Genomic DNA, 17,547 nt, shown 5'->3' on the forward strand with positions numbered 1-17,547 from the left:
TCGCGGCGTTGTTCATGACTTCCTTGAGGAGCTTCATCCCGCTCGCCAGAAGCGATCGGTCGTTTGAGCGCAGCACGCTCTCCAGATAATAAATCACCACCTGCCGATTGTTCGAACAGACCCGCAGGACTTGATCGAACGCCGACCAGGCCGTTCGGAACGACTGTTTTTCGAACTCTTTGCGCCCTGTGTTCCAGAAGGTTTCCGTCTGATTGCACTAGATTCGATCGAATTCCTCGCAGCTACCAGCTTCAGCTTTTCCTCTGCGTCTGCATCGAACGTCTTCTTGATGTACTCATAAAGATATCGCGCCCTGCGATTCACCTTCCCCGCGGTTTCTTACTTCGAAAAGAACCCCATTTTCATATACACGTCGCCCAGAAGATACAATTGTTCCAACGAATTCACGCCCTTCGTCAGCTCGCTATACGCTTCCTGCACGCATTTCTTCTCCAGCAAGCAGCGAATCGACAAGTCTACTTCACACGCATTTCCCCGTTTCCACTTTTCGCTTGGAGGTTTCCTTCGTTGAGGGTTCGCACGAACTGGCACCAATTCAAACATTTCTGATAACTATGCGATGAGATTGGGAGAGTGAAAAAAGTTCAATACTCGCGTTCTTCGAAGGCAAGTAGTGCTTGTTTCATGTATTTGTTTTCGTAGATCAAACGCGCTTTCTCTTGCATTTCTCTCGATAAGTTCAGCTTCGGAATATTCATTTTGATCACTTCTGCGGAGAGCTCGGAACTCGGACCCACCGGCTCGATTGATTCATGTTCATGTTCATTTTCATGTTCATGTTCATCATTTTCATTATCATCATTTTCGAGAGTGATGAGATCGGGAACGGGATCAGCGAGAAAGGATTCCATGGAATGAGGATCGTTCTCGAGACAACACGAAGCCATCAACATGGCAAAAATCGAACTGGGCAGCATGCTATTCGTTAGAAACAACAACAACACAAAGAACGAACTCTTGACTGCTCGTGGGGTAGTTCTCTTCGTAGGAATAATCGATAAAGTCTTCGGAATGCAAATAGCAGCCCAGCGGATCCGAAGCATTCATCTACTTTTTACTGTGGATTGGAAACTTCACGGATTCGGGAGTGGGGGCGCTGACTTCAATTTCGCAGACGAAATGGGTATCGATGAATATGACAGAGCCGAATCCCCATTTTAACGCAGGGGAACCAATCGGAAACGACTTGGGTGAAGACATGGAATGGAGCCTACCGAGGTTTGAGAAGTATCTTCGTTTTTGGTTTTGTAGAGGAGGGCCATTGCAGATCGGTACTTGGTTAGATAGACCGAGTCCACATTGCAGTCAACCTGATAGAGTAATCTAGATGATAGATCCTATGTGCTAAAAGTACGTTTCACTGATCGGTTTTGAACGTGCTTTGAGAATTAGCTTTCGATTGGACGAATCTTTCAAAAATACAAGAATGAGCCACATTTCATTATCCATAATATCTGTTAACGATTCAGTACTCTGAATCATTATCTAGAATTCAATTTCGATGAGTGGTACCTACATTCACACTTTCTACTTGAATGTGATTTGGAGAATTCTTGCTCTGAAGACTTCTTTTGATTTTATCTTCATGGATAAACGAATCTACCCAAAATGGGTTTGAAGAGTAGCTTACCTAGGAAATTGGAATCCATTGAAGTCGTAATATATTATAATACGAATTCTAGCTTTGAGAAAGGATCGCCAAACAATTTTAACTGTCGTAAGTGAGCATAAAATCCATTTCCTTTTGTATTTCCAACAAACATAGCAAGAGTCATACTCGACTGCTGCAAAAACATTCGAAAATGCGTGCGAAATCCGGTGAATCCTTGCTCCCACCTTATATCGCTTCCTTTCCTCTAGCACATTGTCTTTGTATTCGAACAGAACCACTTCTCCCTCTTCCGAAGTGACTATAAACGATCTCTCCGAATCCTCGCACAACCCAGAGATCGGCTACAAAATATATAAATATATATTCTCCTCTTTCCTACTCCTTCACAAACCTGTTTTCGAAACACACACTGCGCAGTCTGCACATCGAACATCGCAATCATCCCCCTATCGTCTCCCAGAACGAGCATCTGATCCTTCAGCACCATCACCATCTGCGATATCTGCATTTCTGCGAGAAAAAGGCGATAGACGGTTCTACCAGAAACCTCCTATTGAACCGAATACCCAGACGAAACGTCCGTCATGCGAACTTCGCCGGCTTCATCGGCGCTCAGCAAGAAAACATCGTTCTGCGTGAAGCGTAAGCGCGTGATCGGCGCGTGGTGCTGCGAGAAAACGCGGATTGGCGCATCGTCCACCGCGGAATTGCAGAAATAAACGCGGCAATCGAGTCCGCCGAACGCGAAATGCGAGTTTCGATGATTCAACGCGAGATCCCAAACGGGCAGACGCGAGAACGAATAGCAAGCCTGCGTGGAAACAGAGAACGAGAGGTACCACGCAGGTGGATTGGGGAACGGACCAGCATCGCACCTGTCCGTCGATTCCCGCGGAAAAAAGCGTGGTTTGGTCGGTGGAGAAGGCGAGCGCGCAGACGGAATTTTTATGTGCGATGCAAAGCGACTATCGGAATCACGTGGATGGCTGCGTGTGTGTACGTGTTGATAAAGAGAGGGTTGATGGAGGGAGCGTTTAAAAAGGTGGATTTTGGAATCGTCTGTCGCCACGGCGATCTGAAAACTCAACGCGAGTCGCCGATTTTACGACGTCGAACAGCGAAGCGACCGCCGAAACGACGACGTGGCGCTCGAAAAGCGAGAGAGAAACGCTCGTGGTGGAAGATTCGACAAAGCGGTTCAGATGGAGAAGGAGGATGGAAGGAAAGAGGGAAGCTGCGGGGGATGGAAAGGGGGAAACGGGGGAAGGGAGCGGGAAAAAGTCGAAATTTGTGGAGGTTGGAGTGGAGCGAATGACGCGACAATTCAAATTCTACGCGTAATGGAGGGGGGAGGAGCGTACAGTGGTTATGTAGTCGCGCATGGCGTGCAAATCTTCGATTTGGAGAACGTTGTTGAGCAGATTGTATGTAGAGTAGCTAATGAAGAGGTAAGGCTGAAGCAGGGAGAACTGCTGGCGAAGGTTCTGAAAGAGGTATCGACTCTGGACATGAATAGCAGTAAGAAAAACGTACGCTCTCGGTTAGACAGGCTTTTAGAAAAGAAATGTCCTTTTTGTATTGCTCGCCCTGGAAAAACGTATTGGCCGAAACGAAGAATTTACAGAGCTGCTCAATCTCCAGATTCCCCTTGTTTATTAGTAAAATACATTTAAAAAGAGCGAGTGCCACCGGATTGATTTCGGGCTACAGTTCATGACTATTGTAATGTTCTGCTTACAAGATATCGCTTATCCACATTCTGAACAAATGCCATAAAGGTATAGAACTCCACTATATCCGTTGAGTGGTCTACCACTGCAAAGCCCCTTGAAAATACATTCCGAGATCGTTTCAGCTCGTCATCACTCACTTTGCTCACCGTATCTTTCTATAAGATTGTACTCTATATTTTGTATTACTCTACCAACTTCGGTGATTTCTGGAGAAGAGACAGCTTCATTTTGTTGCCTACAGTCAAATGAGCGCCAAATTCCTACGACGCGTTCCTTTCCGGGTTTTCATCCATCTACTACAAAAATAGCCGGAATCAACGTGCAAACTACAAGATTGTGTGTTACGACAAACGTTTCTCTCTCAAACAATTCAGCACACATTCTGCTCCTTCAACAACGCCTCCTCCGCCTCCTTCGTCTCCTTCTCCTTCTTCTCCTTCTTCAGCACCATCAAGTGGTTAATCACCACACACACCAGCGCCAGGGAGATAAACGGAACCGTCGACCAGTACGCCACCGAGGGTCCGAACGCGTCATTCAGCCAGCCCAGCAAATACTGCACAAAGATGCCCAGGAAGGCCTGGATGGGGAGGATGCAGCTGATCGGAACCGACGCGTTTTCGCCCCAATACCGCATGCAAATCACAATGTACGTCGGCCAGAAAAACGCCACCGCGCAGCCCGCAAACGGGAGAATGTACAGCCCCGTCTTGCCCGCCAGAAGGCCGGCTGTGAAGATGATGATGGCGAGGGTCGTGACGAGATATTCGGTCGAAAACGCACCGATCCAGTCCACTAAAACGCCGCCCAAGAGTCGCGCCAACGTGAAAGCCACGTAGAAGCACGAGTTAAACCACGCTCCTTCCACAGCGGGGTCGAGATGCAGCACGTCCTCCAGATAAAGACCTGCCCAGGTGCTGGTGGCTCGCTCGCCGGTGGTCAAGAGAATCAGTGTGATGGATTGGAACCAAACGACAGGCGAAGCGAGAGCCTTCCAGACCGTGAAGCCGGTGTGATTGGCAACTTGCTCCTCCGAAACGGGCTTCTTAATGGCGAACGGGATGAAGAGGATGATGAGGGCGAGAAGAGCGAGCGGACCACACATCGCCAGGGTGATTCCGCGGAAGGAGTACTTTGGCAAGAGCTCCTCAACGTAGTGAGCAAAAATAGGACCGATCACAGCTCCCAGTCCGTAGCAACTGTGGAGGAGCAACATCAGAATTCCGGTATTCTTCTTAAACAGGAGAGAGGAGAGCGCATGTGGAGCATCGTCCAACCCACCCATACCAGCACACGCCAGGAACTGAAACAAAAACAATGTCCAGTATCCGTTTGCGAGGGCAGTAATACCGCATCCGATGATCGAAATAATGAAAGCAGACAAAATCACAGTTTTAAATCCGAGTTTCTGTAGAGAGGCCGCGACAGCAAAGCTCCATACCAAATAAGAAAACTGAGCCATGGACTGTAAACTTCCATACTGCTTGTAGCTTAGGTGGAGGTCATCTCGCATCATGGGAAATGTCACAGAACGTGTGTTGTCGATGAATCCCTGCCCCAGCATGCAGCCATAGGCACAGAATACAAGAAGCCAGAATTGAGTCTTACTAATGCCAGATATCATTTGAGAAAAACACAATTCCTCAGGGGTTGCCGCGGGGATCGTATCTCCTTTGGAAACAATCGAAAAGTGAATTAGTCAGTCAGAATCGTGACGAAAATGCAGGGGAAACCTCACTGTGGATTTTTGTGAATAAAAAAAACAGGGAAATGTACGAAAACCACACTCATTGGTTGCACAGAAACCATTTCAAAACACTCATTCAACAAACAGAAATCATACACTAAAACATATACAGTCGTAATAACAAAAACAGCACATTAGTCAACTACTTGTTCTTCCCTCGTTTTTTGGGAACAACTTCATCCTCACCGTTATCAAAACTCTGAAGCGTCCTCGAGTGATTCTTCCGCTTTCGATTCGATCTTCTCAATTCGGAAATGATCTCTTCATCGTCCGACGTATCCAGATGTCTACAGTCACTCATTCCTCCCTCCCTTTTCTCACTTTCGACTTCTTCCGCCCTCCTTCTTCGAGCTCTCCGAGCTTCTATTCCTCACACAATTTTCCCCAAAAAACCAACGAAAACGACTCTTCGCTCACATCCGTGACGTCTTCTGAAAGCACTTCCTTGTCGATATACTCCCTCACCGTGCTAATTTTCTCCATCGAGTCCTTCTTCTCCTCCTCCTTGAGGTCCGTCGCCGTTTCGATCTGCTTCTCAGCCGACGTGTTTGCGCTACCTGTCTCTCTAAAACAGCGAGGAAAGCGGAGAGTCGGGCTTGCAGTTGCTTCCAGTTTGAGATGATCTACGTCTCACGACGTGAAGAAAAAGAAGAAAGTTACCTGCTTCTTCACGTCGTCTCGGATGGAGAGAAGGCTGCATTCGTCCTCACAGAGCTGCTGGCGATGAGGATTCGTTAAAAGAGCAGTACGTAGGGAATCGTTTGATAATTGATGAGGTTTGTGACGTATTCGAAGCCATCGACAAATTCGCCGGCGAACGTGTTGTCTAACGAGCCGGACAGCTCGCCTTTCCTGCGCTTTTTATCGACTTTTGGGTTGGCTGAAGCAGCTGCGCGGAAGCCGGCGAGTCGAAATGCCTACCTTCGGTTTGTTTGTCCTGCTTTTTCGCCTCGAGGAGAGTGGAAGCGGGGTCTGCGACGGGTTGGTTGAGAGAAGCTTCCTCCGTTCCGAGGCTTTCTAAGCGTAAAGAAAGTGAATGAGTTGAATACTCTCCAACTCGACCGCATGGTTTGGCTGTGTGGACAACGAAGGAGCCGAACCCACGCTCGGATTCTGCTGAGTCTCGACTTTGATTGATGGAATTGAAGTCGAGACATCAACTTCCTCCGTTTTGATGTGAGTTTCGATTTTGAGTGAGTGATTCTCTGGATTCTCTGGATTTTCTGGATTCTCTGGATTCGATTCATTCGATTGTTTCACCTCCAGTTTCACATTTATTCCACTTTTCTCGCTTTTCATATTTTGCTCACATTCATTCTTCGCTTCCTTCGTCCCTTCCACACCCTCTTTTTCTTCGTTGTTCTCCTTCTCCTTCTCCAATTCCACTCTTTCTTTCTCTAATTCCATCGCCTTCCGATTGCAAATATGACAAACACCATTTCCCGTTCCACGAAGCAACGTGGGGACATCCATCATAAACGAAACCGCGGTTATTTTGCCGGTTTGATGGATGGGATGAGTGCTAGGAACACTGGATATGGGAGTAAACGAAATGGATTTTGAAGCCACTGAAGAGGAAGATATCACGCTTTCACGAAGAATTGGGTCTGCGTCTCTGCTTTTCTTCACTTTGAGCTGGATTTCACGAACGAGTCGAGAGGAAATCTTTTCCTGGTCCGAAGAATGAGAATAAGACGTCAAAGCAGTAATTTCATTACAAAGAGCTTATAAATAACTCGAAAAAGAAGCTCACCTTGAAAATCAGCAAGGGCTTTACTCTCTTCCACAGTTTTTGTGTGCTTCTCGCTCTTCGTAGTCATCTCTGTGGGAGAGCAAGCTAAAGTAAAGATAGTAAGAAAGAACAACGAGTAGTCTTTAATGTGCGCTCAAAATCGTATAATAGCTGAAATATAGAATATGGAATCTTGGATCTCAGAATTGGAAACACCTCGTGCAGACCCTACGCTATTACATGTGCTTTAATAAATAAATACTGGATCCTTGCTCTTCTCTTCCATTGCATTTTTAATTGTACTAGTTGACATACACTTTACGATTCCTACATTATTGTCTCCTCCAGTCTCTTTCCGATGACCTCCAGGCTCATCTCTACTGGTTGAGAATAACTCAGAGGCACTAAATAAAAAACTCAACTATACATGCAACCTGAAGAAGGAAGCAAAATCCCGGATCCATTTGAATTGAATGAATTTCCAGGAACGGCTGACATTATTTTTTAACAATAGAATAACTCCGTTAGAAATAACTTGTAGTAGTTCCAGATTCGTACTCTGTTGTTGTCATGGATGTGGGGCACATCGGAGAGGAGAATGGCCGAGTGACAAGTTCTAGTAAGCCGTTTTACTGCATAACTGTAATTAATAGGAAAAAGAGCTTTAAGTTGCGTGGAAGGAGCGAGTAGGAATGGTAGATGTGTCGATATATATATAAATTAGGATCTACGGCTAGTTTTCCCGAGATCGTCTTAACTGATAATAAGATCCTATTCTATATAAAGACAGGAGGAGATAAACAGATAGGGGTTTTATTTATCAACAATGTTGTAAAGTTTGTTGGCTATTTTACTACCAACCTGAATCCTTCAATTGGATTAGCTATTAATGTTCCACCCAAAAGTACTGGCAACTTTGCATATTTGGAATATATTGATTTGGTAGCTCTTCCGGAATTGTTGAGAAGGTTAATGAAAATAGACTATCTGCTCGAATTATTGGAATTTAAGTCCATAGATGACTTGCAATCAGGTCAGAAACTCGAGAAGCAGCCTAATGGTGTATCAATATATATTTTAAACTGTCAAGCCGATTTGTTTGAAATGTGTATTGAGTGCTATTTATTTGAACTTTGCGAAGAATTAACACTAGTTTCTACAAATTTGTTCACTTACTTTATTGGGGAGTGTAAGGAAATGCACTGTACTTATCGTGAACATTGCGGATTCAAAGCAGTTGGGCCAAATGTTTTTTGCGGCGAACTTCCTCTAGTTCTCACAAAGGACTTGCCTGTCACATACGGCTCTTTGAAACTCACAGACCGGCGCTATAAGGGATTGACATCAGGAGGTGAGCCGAACGGAATGGGTCACGTGTCCTACAATAATGAGAACCAGTTCGTGGGTTGCTCTTGTAGGGGACTCATGAGCTATGGCTGTTTTTTCCACGATTTGAAGCATTATATCGTATCGGTGTGGGAGAGGCGAGATCGTGTCGGGTATACCATTGAGCAATATGGAGATGGTGTCGTGTACTTTGGCCAGATCAGTCAGGGAAAGAAGAACGGACTGGGCGTGATCATGATGGCGAATGGCTCGATGATTATGGGAAGCTGGGAAGATAATAAAGTGCATGGCATGATTTTGTCGTTTTCACACGTTGCGACGGTGTTTTCGGGGAATGTATCGAACGAGAGCTTTAACGGCTATGGAGAAATGTTCTATAAGAATCGATCTTGCTATTATGGAGACTGGGACTGTGGACAGTATCATGGATTAGGAAAGCTTGTGGATCAGGATAAACCGCAGGGAGACAATAAAGTTCGCCTCTGGAATCATGGAATGATCATGAAGAGTCATCGATCCTATGCTAAGAATAGCGAGGAATCTTCGAATTCGCAGAGAATGATGGACAGATCAAGAAATCCATATGATCAGCAGCAAACTCTATAGTGTGTATATTGTAGTAGTAGTAGTAGTACATTTTCTATTTAATGGGACATGCACCGCAGAGTGTTTGTGTGAGATAATATCATTGAGGTGAAACAAAAATGATTTTCTTGGTATATTGTCTGTCTGTTTGTCTGTCTGTGTGTCTGTGTGTCTGTGTGTGCGCCTGCTTTTCTATTCACGAGAAGTCTACTTCTCACTTGATCTGGTTGGTTCACGGGAAGTCTATAAATTCAACGGTTTATTGTGTGACTCATTCTTTTTGTTCTAATAATTACGAGCACTGTTGTATGTTAGACTATAGCCACTATTTGGCTTTTTAATAATACAGCTATCACTCAACAAAACAAATAATTATAAAATGCTCGGAATCGATTCTTCATTTCAAAAAACAAAACTTGTGGTCAGCGAAAATAAGTACACATGAATCAGAGTCAACTAGTAAACTCTGCTTTTCATAGTACGATAAACAACCAGCCCTATTTTCTTTTCTACTTGATCTATAGTGGGAATAGTTATGAATATCAATAATAAATGAGATATGGAGCTCATGGAAACATTGACTATGAAAGTTGTCGTTTGAAGAATCTAAAACAATAAATAAACACACAGCACTCAAAAATATGACAGAGATGTCTTGATGGGAAGAATGTAGATATCATAGATTCATTTTGGATGGTCTATAAAAATAAAATCATAGATAGAATCAAGTAATAAAAAAGCGGACTGCTAAACAGAAGAGAAGATGCGACTCTATCAGTTTCGTGTTATTCAAACTAATACTTCCTATCAATCAAAACAAAACGTGACTTTGATGAGTTATAGAGGAAGAAATATGGTGTTTGGTTCTACAGATTAGTTATATTTATGTGTATTTACATATTGTGAAAACTGAGTGTGAGTAAAATAATCTATCTATCTATCTATCTATCTATCTATCTATCTATCTATCTATCTATCTATCTATCTATCTATCTATCTATCTATCTATCTATCTATCTATCTATCTATCTATCTATCTATCTATATCTATATATATATATAATATGCATTATGATGAATCCTAACAACTAAACACACTAAAAGATAGAAGTAGTATTAGATTGTTTCAACTTTATATTCATATGAATAAACAAATTGTCAGTATATTGAATCATAATAATGTAAACTTCTTCATTCGATGAACTTGTGTCTGTAACACAAATATTCCAGTCGATTCATAAATACCTACATGCGTATAGTATATGTGATATCCACAAGAATCATTGGAGCATGGCCATAATAACCGAAGAGTTTATTTGAGTGATGTATAAACAACATAGCAATCTGGTAGATTGTGGGTGAAATGTTCATAGTAATTTCATTTGATTTTTATGATTATTATTGTAACAAACATCAGGTGAATCCTTATTGGGACGGATTTGCATGCTATATAATTGGTCATGTCCCGATACTGGATCGTCATACAGAGATATTACTATAATTCATTCATTAATTGCTGAAATGAGCGATCGAAGTGGATTGGCTGCTGTTGAGGACTTGAATACTGTGCTGAATACTACCCTTGATGAGTTCGTGGAAAGACATCCTGAAGTTCTCATTATCGATGATTCTACCACCCTGGAAGAGTTCGTGAAGCAGTATGTCCAAGACCACCCGTCAGATAAGTCCGTCTGCATTTTTGATCTCACTAGCGTCTTGGTTCAGTATAAGACATGGTTCAACGTATTTGGGGATGTCCAACCTTTCTACGGTACTACTAATACTATTTTATATTAGTTGTAGCCATGAAGTGTAATCCTAATCCGAAGTTGATGGATTTGATGTGCTCACTTCCTGGAATGTGCGTTGATTGCGCTGGTGTTGAGGAAATCAACATGTGTTTGAGTCGCGGAATCAAGCCCGATCATATCATTTTTGCGAATCCGATAAAGTCGGTGGAGGGTATTGAGTGTATGCGAAAGAACGGAATTTGGACAGGAACAGTTGATAGTATTGAAGAAGTGCAGAAAATGCACGATGTCTTAGGTGAAGATGCTAAGCATTGCCGTATTGTAATTCGTTTATGGGTGGACGATAGCCACTCGATCATTGCTCTGGGCAGTAAGTTCGGATGCCACCTTAGCGAAGTTCGTGGCATTCTCAATCAAGTGCAACTTTGCGGAATGGAAGCGGTGGGCGTTGCCTTCCATGTTGGTACTGGAAATGAGGACCAGTACGCATACGAAAAGGCTGTGCGTGACTCCGCCGAAGTGTTTAAAATGGCGAAAGAGTTCGGTTTTACGATGACCCTGTTAGATTTGGGTGGTGGTTGGGCCGGTGATTTAGGCAATGACAAGTTTGAAAACCCATCCTTAACCAGCGTCTGTGGCATTATTCGTGATGCCGTAAAGAAGCACGAAGTGTTCAGCACGGAGGGCTTCCGTATGATCTCGGAGCCCGGCCGTTACTTCAATAACAACACGGTGAGTGTTGCGTGCAAAGTCCTGAACGTGTCAAAGCGCGGAGGACGGACTGTTTACAAGATCAACGAGGGAGTGATGGGCGTTTTCCACGATTTGATTCTCTGTGATATGAATTTCGATGTGGAGCCATTGGTGGAGGGTGAGAAGCACCCCGCCTCGATTATTGGATCGTCGATTATGCAGAAAGATGTGGTGCTTTCGAATATCGACCTTCCGGAGATGAAGGTTGGAGATATCATTTTGTTTAAGAACATTGGCGCATATTCCGTGTCGCTGACGACGTTGCCTCTGCGAAGAAATCAGGATCATGTCTACATCGTAAGGAGATCATCGTTATGCCAGCACAAATAAGAAATTGTTTGTTATAATCATGTTTCAAAGAAATGACATGCAGCTTTTTCTGGAAAATTCTTACTTTTCAAAGGGATAGACTATTATTTTCAATGAATATTATTCGCAGTGAACTGAACGGAGTTCGTTGTGAATATAAGCTCCTTGAAAAACTTGGAGAAGGAGGTTATTCGAAAGTGTTTAAGTGTGAGCGTTTTTTGAATGGTAAACGAGAAATATTCGTATTCGTCCGAATAGTGTCTTAGTTATAGGCCGTGAAAGTATTCTCACGTTCGTTTTTGCGAATGCAAAAGACCTGGAGTCGGGTGAACGACCAAATGGTGTTTTCTACTGCGCTGGAAAAAGTGGAGAGGGAGATCGCCCTCATGAAGCGTCTGCGCCATCCGAATCTCGTTTCTCTGGTCGATGTGATCGACGACGAAGAAGAGGACCAGTACCTGCTTTTCGGCCAATTTTGATTAGAATTTATATGGTAATTGAGTATGTGGAGAATGGACAAATTATGTATTATGATCCTAACTCCCTCCGCTTCTTCTCTAAGCGAACAGGTAGTTCTTCAAGCAAAGCCAACATTTAGGAGGTGTCCTCCCTGAATCGATAGCGAAGAAATACCTTTACGAAATCGTTCAAGGACTGAAATACCGTATTTCTGCTTCTCTCTTTTTTTTTGTGTAGTCCATCTTCACAAAGTAGTACATCGTGATATCAAGCCCGAGAACATTCTCATCACCAAAGACGACCACTGTAAGATATCCTTTCTGTTTCTCCATTTCCACGTTTCCCTCACCCCACATCGTCGACTTCGGCGTTGCTCACATCTTCGACACCCTCACCGGCCACAACCAATCCTCGGGTATTTCCCCGTTTCCCCGTTTCTCCATAGGATCCGACCTGCCTGTCTCCAACCGTCCTCTGCACATGCTGACTCGCTCGCCGACGGGCCTCATGTCGAACACCGCGGGCACGACGTACTTCTACCCTCCGGAATGCTGCGCAGACCAGCCCTACAACACCTACGCGGCCGACGTAGCGGAGAACGGAGCGATGCGATGTAGATCTGGGCGCTGGGCGTGACGCTGTTCGCGATGGTCGTGGGCCGATTGCCGCTGTACAACCCCGATCCCATCGATTTCATGGACGATCTCGTGGAGAAGGAGGTCGAGATCCCCGCGGATCTGTCGCCCGCGTTACAATATCCTTTTTTGTGTTTTTGTGTTTTTGTGTTTTTGTGTTTCTTAACGAGAGGGATTTGCTGGGTCGGTTTTTGGATAAGGATCCAGCGAAGCGGATTTCGATCGATGAGATTTTGGTGGGGGAGGATTGAGCGAGTGATGCGTAGAGTCATGAGTGGCTGCGGGGATGCGAGTCCAGCGCGGGGGTCGCGGGGCCGCAGATCAATCGGCGCGATCTCTCGTCGGACGAGGTGCAGCACGCGCTGTCGCTGCGGATCTCGCTGCAATCGAAGAGCGAGGAGCCCGAGGGAGCGATGAATCCCGCGAATGAATCGAATGAATCGAATGAATTGAATGAATTGAATGAATTGAATGAATTGAATGAAGCGAAAGGATTGAATGAATCGAAAGGATTGAATGGAGACAAGAAAGAGGAGGAGTCGAACGAGGAAGCAAAAGGAGAGACGTTGAGTGAGGCTGAGTCGATGATGAAGAAGGAGAAGGAAGCGGACGCAGCAGAGGAAGAAAAGGCGGGGAACGAAGAAAGAGAGAAGATGGTCATCGAGGGGAGCGCGGAGAAGAGCGCGGAGGAGGGAGAGACTGCTCGGGGTTCAACGAGTGTGTTCGTAATGACGCCGGAAGGAGCCGAGATCAGCGCAGGAGTCACGCCAGAGGGAAATGCGGACATGACCGATAGCTTGGCTCCGGAGAATCCGAATAGCAATACCCAGTCGAAGGACTGCTGCGTTATCTTGTGGAGTGTTTTTTTTAACAAACAAAAAACACATTTTCGACTGATTCGATTTCACTCTAAGGGAAATGCTTCTAAAAAGGGCCTACTGTGTGCGTTAAGTTGCGAATTTCATTTGTTAAAAAATTGTGACTGTTTATAATTTCGTTGAGCTTTCCTCGCAAAGCGTCTAACCTGTGGTCAGAGGAATCACTAAATAGTACAAGAAAAACAATTGCCTACTCCTTCGCTTCATTATACAAGAGAGAAGACGTTAGCAACGGATCCTCATCATTCGCCACAACTGTGGCAAAATCATCAATAAAGGATTGTAGAATCGGAACGTTTCCATTCTCCTGCTGTGATTTCGATGAAGAATCGAAATATCGACTCGAACTCATATCATTGCTGTCGACTGACTTTACATCAGAAGGATTTATTGGTATCGATGACAAATGGGTGTCAGGAGACAAAACATCCACACTAAACCAAATGTCGGTAGATGTAATGATTTTATTACTCAAGGAATGCGTCAGCTGATCATCCCATAATGCCACTTCAAACAAATTTGGATTTCCACCTTCCATGGCACCATGACGATTTGTCATTGGCCCATTCCATGGAAGTATCATAAAGTTCTCTTCCATTTGGAAAACAACTTAAAATTAAAAATGGTGTGAATATCTAATATCGTACGAGCGCTCCGACATTCATCCATACGACATACTGTTTGTGAAGTGTCATGTAACTCACGAATCTACAGGAAACAGACAAGAATCGTAATTCAAAAGGTGAAAAACGTAATAGTTCAAAAGTCACGAGCTTGCATCATTTGACAAGAAGAACGGAATTCTTCGAATTCAGAAAACTAACACACAGTAGAGAGCTGCAGAGCCATCATTACACAAAAGAAAAGAGTCAGAAATCTTTCATGGCACAGGTGACAGAAGAGTTCTCGGCTATTCAAGCCCTAGTTTTGGCTGCTGAAACCGAACTTGATAAGTTGGATCGGCCTGAAACGACATTAGAGGATCTTCACAAATACGAGGAATCACTGCGGGTAATCTTGGAGAAATTAAAGGCCCTGACATCGCGAGTAAAGGCAGATCGTTCCCCCAACAAGCAGGTGTGGCAACGGTATTCTCTTATGCACCTTATGAATTAGGCGTGTCCGATCAATTACAGATGACTACTATAATTTGAAAAAGAACTTCTCAAGAATATCGAATAACAAGATCACGTTGATGAAAAAGACAGAACTCTTATCGGGAGGAAAAGAGGATGTAGGAATGAATTGTATCGTTGAAGATATAGCGTCCAATTGACGTTGAAGCTGCTTTGTTGAAGGAAAACGACGCTCTGTCGCGAACTACAACGATGGCAGACTATTATTTGGACATGGGAAGGAATTCTCTCAACAATTTGTACGATCAACGGAATGTGCTAAAGCGCGCCCAAAAGCGAATTCTGGATATGGCAAACTCTCTAGGATTGACTGGAAACATTATCCATAGAGCGATGAGTCGAAGTTGGTGGGATCGCTGTCTCGTGTACACAGGAATCATCCTGGTTTCATGCGGGTTGTATTTTGTTTGGTATATTAAAACACATTTCACTGTTTGTTATCTCATTTGTGAATAACGACTTGTCTGCACTTGATACATCTGCCCTCCCTTCTTCAAAATAAACGCTTGCTGATTCAACACATCCACAAAATCCATAAAATCCTCCACAAAAATGCGATTCCGACTCGCCACCTCCATCATTTCCTATCTTACACTCTCTCCACTCCCTTACCCGCACGCTAAACAACGCATTCGACCTCCGTTCCGCCTCCTTCGTCAACGCCGCCACGAACAATTTCACTTGTTTCGTCTTGCTCATCCCCGTCGTTCGCTGGAAATCCACCATCCCCATCTCATCGCTCAGCACTTCGAACAAACTCTCCTTCATAATATCAATAATGTCCTTCGCGTCCTCCACAGACACTTCCGTTCGACACTCCAAACGCGCACGAGCTTGCGAAAGTCGCACCAAACTCTCCAGATGACGCATGGTGATCGGAATCGCTTCGTCGTCGCCGTACTGATCGCGAAGCGACAAGTAGAACGACTTCAAAACGCGCGCTGCTTCCGAGGTCAGACGAGGATTCACCGTTTGGTGCACAAACGCCAGGTATTTGCGAAGAAGAACCGCGGGAATGGGGTCCGTTACATCGGCCGCCCCGCGACGAAGTCGAAGCGAAATGGAGGAATCGTCCTGCATCGAAAACGACGGAGCTGCGCTAGAATCAAAAAGTGGAAACGTGGAAACGCGGCGTGAGCGAGGGAATCGACGGCCTCTCCGTCGGCTGCGTACATTTTCATGATGTGTTCGGAGAGCATTCGATCCTTCTCCTCATCGGGAGTGTCGAGGAGCAAAAACGTCTTCGATTCATTGAGAAAAGCGCAAGAAAAACCAAGTCGAATCGACTTAACAGTCCAGGCGGCATTTTGATATTCTCTGATACGGTTTTCCCGCGGTTATAATGCCCGCCAGAAGGATTGGCGGCGGCGAGAATGGACACACGCGAGGAAAGCGTGCAGACAATGCCAGCTTTGGCGATGGAGACGGTTTGCTGCTCCATGGCTTCTAATAAAACTTGCTTCTCGCCTCCCATTTTGTCGAATTCGTCGATGCAGCACAGTCCTCCATCGCTTAGCACCAACGCTCCCGCTTCCAAGCACGAATCCCCCGTGATCTACGTCTCGATCCAATCGAATATCGACTTTGTCTTTCGCCATAGTGACGGTCAGTCCGCTTCCGGACGCCGTGTTTCCACACACAAACACGCCGCGCGGACTCAACGCGGACGCTGCACGGAGCAATTGGCTCTTTCCAAGGCCTGGATCGCCCACCATCAATACATGAATGTTTCCTCGGCGGTTCTCCATCGACACGCCTCCTGCGAGACACAACAAAATGCCCGCTTTGACGAGTTCTTGTCCGTAGATTGACGGACACACCGAGTGGACTAAGAGGTTGAAAAGATTGGGTTGGGACGCGATGAAATTGAAAGCTTTCATGTCCAGCTCGGAAAACCGATCAAAGGACGAGTTGTTCATTTCGTTCTACCTCAAAAAACAAACAAACAGAGAAACCCGTTTCACACTAATACTATTCGCAGACACATACAACAAAAACAAACTCGATTTCGAAGAACTGCGGTTCCCGAACGGTTTCTCCACGGTCATCGTCTATTTCCTACGTTTCCACGGTTTCTACCTTCACGACACCGGTGATGGTTACGAGTTCTCCGGGAGTTACATCGTCTACGAGGTCGCCGAGTAAATGAACTTCGAGAGTTCGCGGAATTCGCCCCGAATCCACAGCATCGGTTTCACCGACTTCTTGAAGCCTGCTGGATGAGGAAGGAGAAGAAAGTACTTGATCACTTGCCAATCTTGGGTAATGGCGGATTGACGCTGTGGACGGAACGTTTGGCTTCGACAGCCGTGATTCCCGCAGCGAGAAGGAACCTGGTACTTCCCATCAACAAAGGTCTAGTTAGAATCGGATACGGATCATACCACCTGCATCACAGCCGAGCACTGAACACATTCAAAGTTCATTTTCATCACCATCGAGCGAATCCCACCCACTCGAATGATCGTGCCTTGAATTGCCACCAAACGACCCACAAGATTGGCCTTTATGTCTTTGAAAGGAGTGAGTGGGTCAAAATCCAAGATTCGAACTCGGAGGTGGGAATTGACAACTCCATTAATCGCTGTCACAATCATTACTGCTGCCGTCATGCATGCGATGGTATCTTCTGGGTGTTCGAATAGAGCAGTTCGCAAATCAGACACAGGGCATAAGCGAATAAGATCTTCAAATTTGATGTACACAGAAGAGTGCTCTTGATAATGAATTGCCTAAAATCAAGTTTTTATAGAAAAGCTACACTTTGGAGCAAAGAAGCTCCTGCTTGACTAAAAAATATGCAAAATGCCTTGATAATTGTCACACGAGGATCGGTTTCATCAAAATCA

General features: G+C 44.9%; 6 protein-coding genes; 3 read left to right on the plus strand and 3 right to left on the minus strand.

The window, feature by feature from the left end:
- Positions 1–1,068: 1,068 nt before the first annotated feature.
- GSBLH_T00006107001 (uncharacterized protein) lies at positions 1,069–3,659 on the minus strand (the record flags this gene model as incomplete). Its single annotated transcript, XM_013038964.1, has 13 exons — positions 1,069–1,206; positions 1,236–1,344; positions 1,376–1,506; positions 1,538–1,620; positions 1,695–1,974; positions 2,013–2,169; positions 2,200–2,708; positions 2,740–2,964; positions 2,995–3,135; positions 3,167–3,337; positions 3,372–3,521; positions 3,562–3,601; positions 3,631–3,659. 13 exons carry the CDS (start codon positions 3,657–3,659, stop codon positions 1,069–1,071), a joined length of 2,163 nt encoding a protein of 720 aa, XP_012894418.1.
- A 77-nt stretch (positions 3,660–3,736) lies between these two features.
- GSBLH_T00000717001 (uncharacterized protein) lies at positions 3,737–4,990 on the minus strand (the record flags this gene model as incomplete). The annotated part of the gene is made up of 1 exon (XM_013038965.1): positions 3,737–4,990. One exon carries the CDS (start codon positions 4,988–4,990, stop codon positions 3,737–3,739), a length of 1,254 nt encoding a protein of 417 aa, XP_012894419.1.
- A 2,409-nt stretch (positions 4,991–7,399) lies between these two features.
- On the plus strand, positions 7,400–8,798 carry GSBLH_T00000718001 (uncharacterized protein; the record flags this gene model as incomplete). XM_013038966.1 has 3 exons in its annotated part: positions 7,400–7,464; positions 7,499–7,540; positions 7,570–8,798. Exons 1-3 carry the CDS (start codon positions 7,416–7,418, stop codon positions 8,796–8,798), a joined length of 1,320 nt encoding a protein of 439 aa, XP_012894420.1. The 5' UTR covers positions 7,400–7,415.
- Positions 8,799–10,220: 1,422 nt separating this feature from the next.
- On the plus strand, positions 10,221–11,615 carry GSBLH_T00000720001 (uncharacterized protein; the record flags this gene model as incomplete). XM_013038967.1 has 2 exons in its annotated part: positions 10,221–10,548; positions 10,581–11,615. 2 exons carry the CDS (start codon positions 10,221–10,223, stop codon positions 11,609–11,611), a joined length of 1,359 nt encoding a protein of 452 aa, XP_012894421.1. The 3' UTR covers positions 11,612–11,615.
- Positions 11,616–11,864: 249 nt separating this feature from the next.
- On the plus strand, positions 11,865–13,676 carry GSBLH_T00000721001 (uncharacterized protein; the record flags this gene model as incomplete). XM_013038968.1 has 7 exons in its annotated part: positions 11,865–12,044; positions 12,074–12,159; positions 12,189–12,254; positions 12,287–12,464; positions 12,495–12,637; positions 12,667–12,920; positions 12,951–13,676. Exons 1-7 carry the CDS (start codon positions 11,929–11,931, stop codon positions 13,674–13,676), a joined length of 1,569 nt encoding a protein of 522 aa, XP_012894422.1. The 5' UTR covers positions 11,865–11,928.
- Positions 13,677–15,135: 1,459 nt separating this feature from the next.
- On the minus strand, positions 15,136–17,310 carry GSBLH_T00000722001 (uncharacterized protein; the record flags this gene model as incomplete). The annotated part of the gene is made up of 9 exons (XM_013038969.1): positions 15,136–15,282; positions 15,311–15,797; positions 15,827–15,939; positions 15,972–16,253; positions 16,282–16,623; positions 16,654–16,749; positions 16,778–16,913; positions 16,940–17,055; positions 17,086–17,310. The coding sequence occupies 9 exons, from the start codon at positions 17,308–17,310 to the stop codon at positions 15,136–15,138; spliced, it is 1,944 nt and encodes a 647-aa protein (XP_012894423.1).
- Between the last annotated feature and the right edge of the window lie 237 nt (positions 17,311–17,547).

Source organism: Blastocystis hominis (assembly GCF_000151665.1).
Source record: "Blastocystis hominis, Singapore isolate B (sub-type 7) whole genome shotgun sequence assembly, scaffold_1".
Classification (NCBI taxonomy): domain Eukaryota; class Bigyra; order Opalinata; family Blastocystidae; genus Blastocystis; species Blastocystis hominis.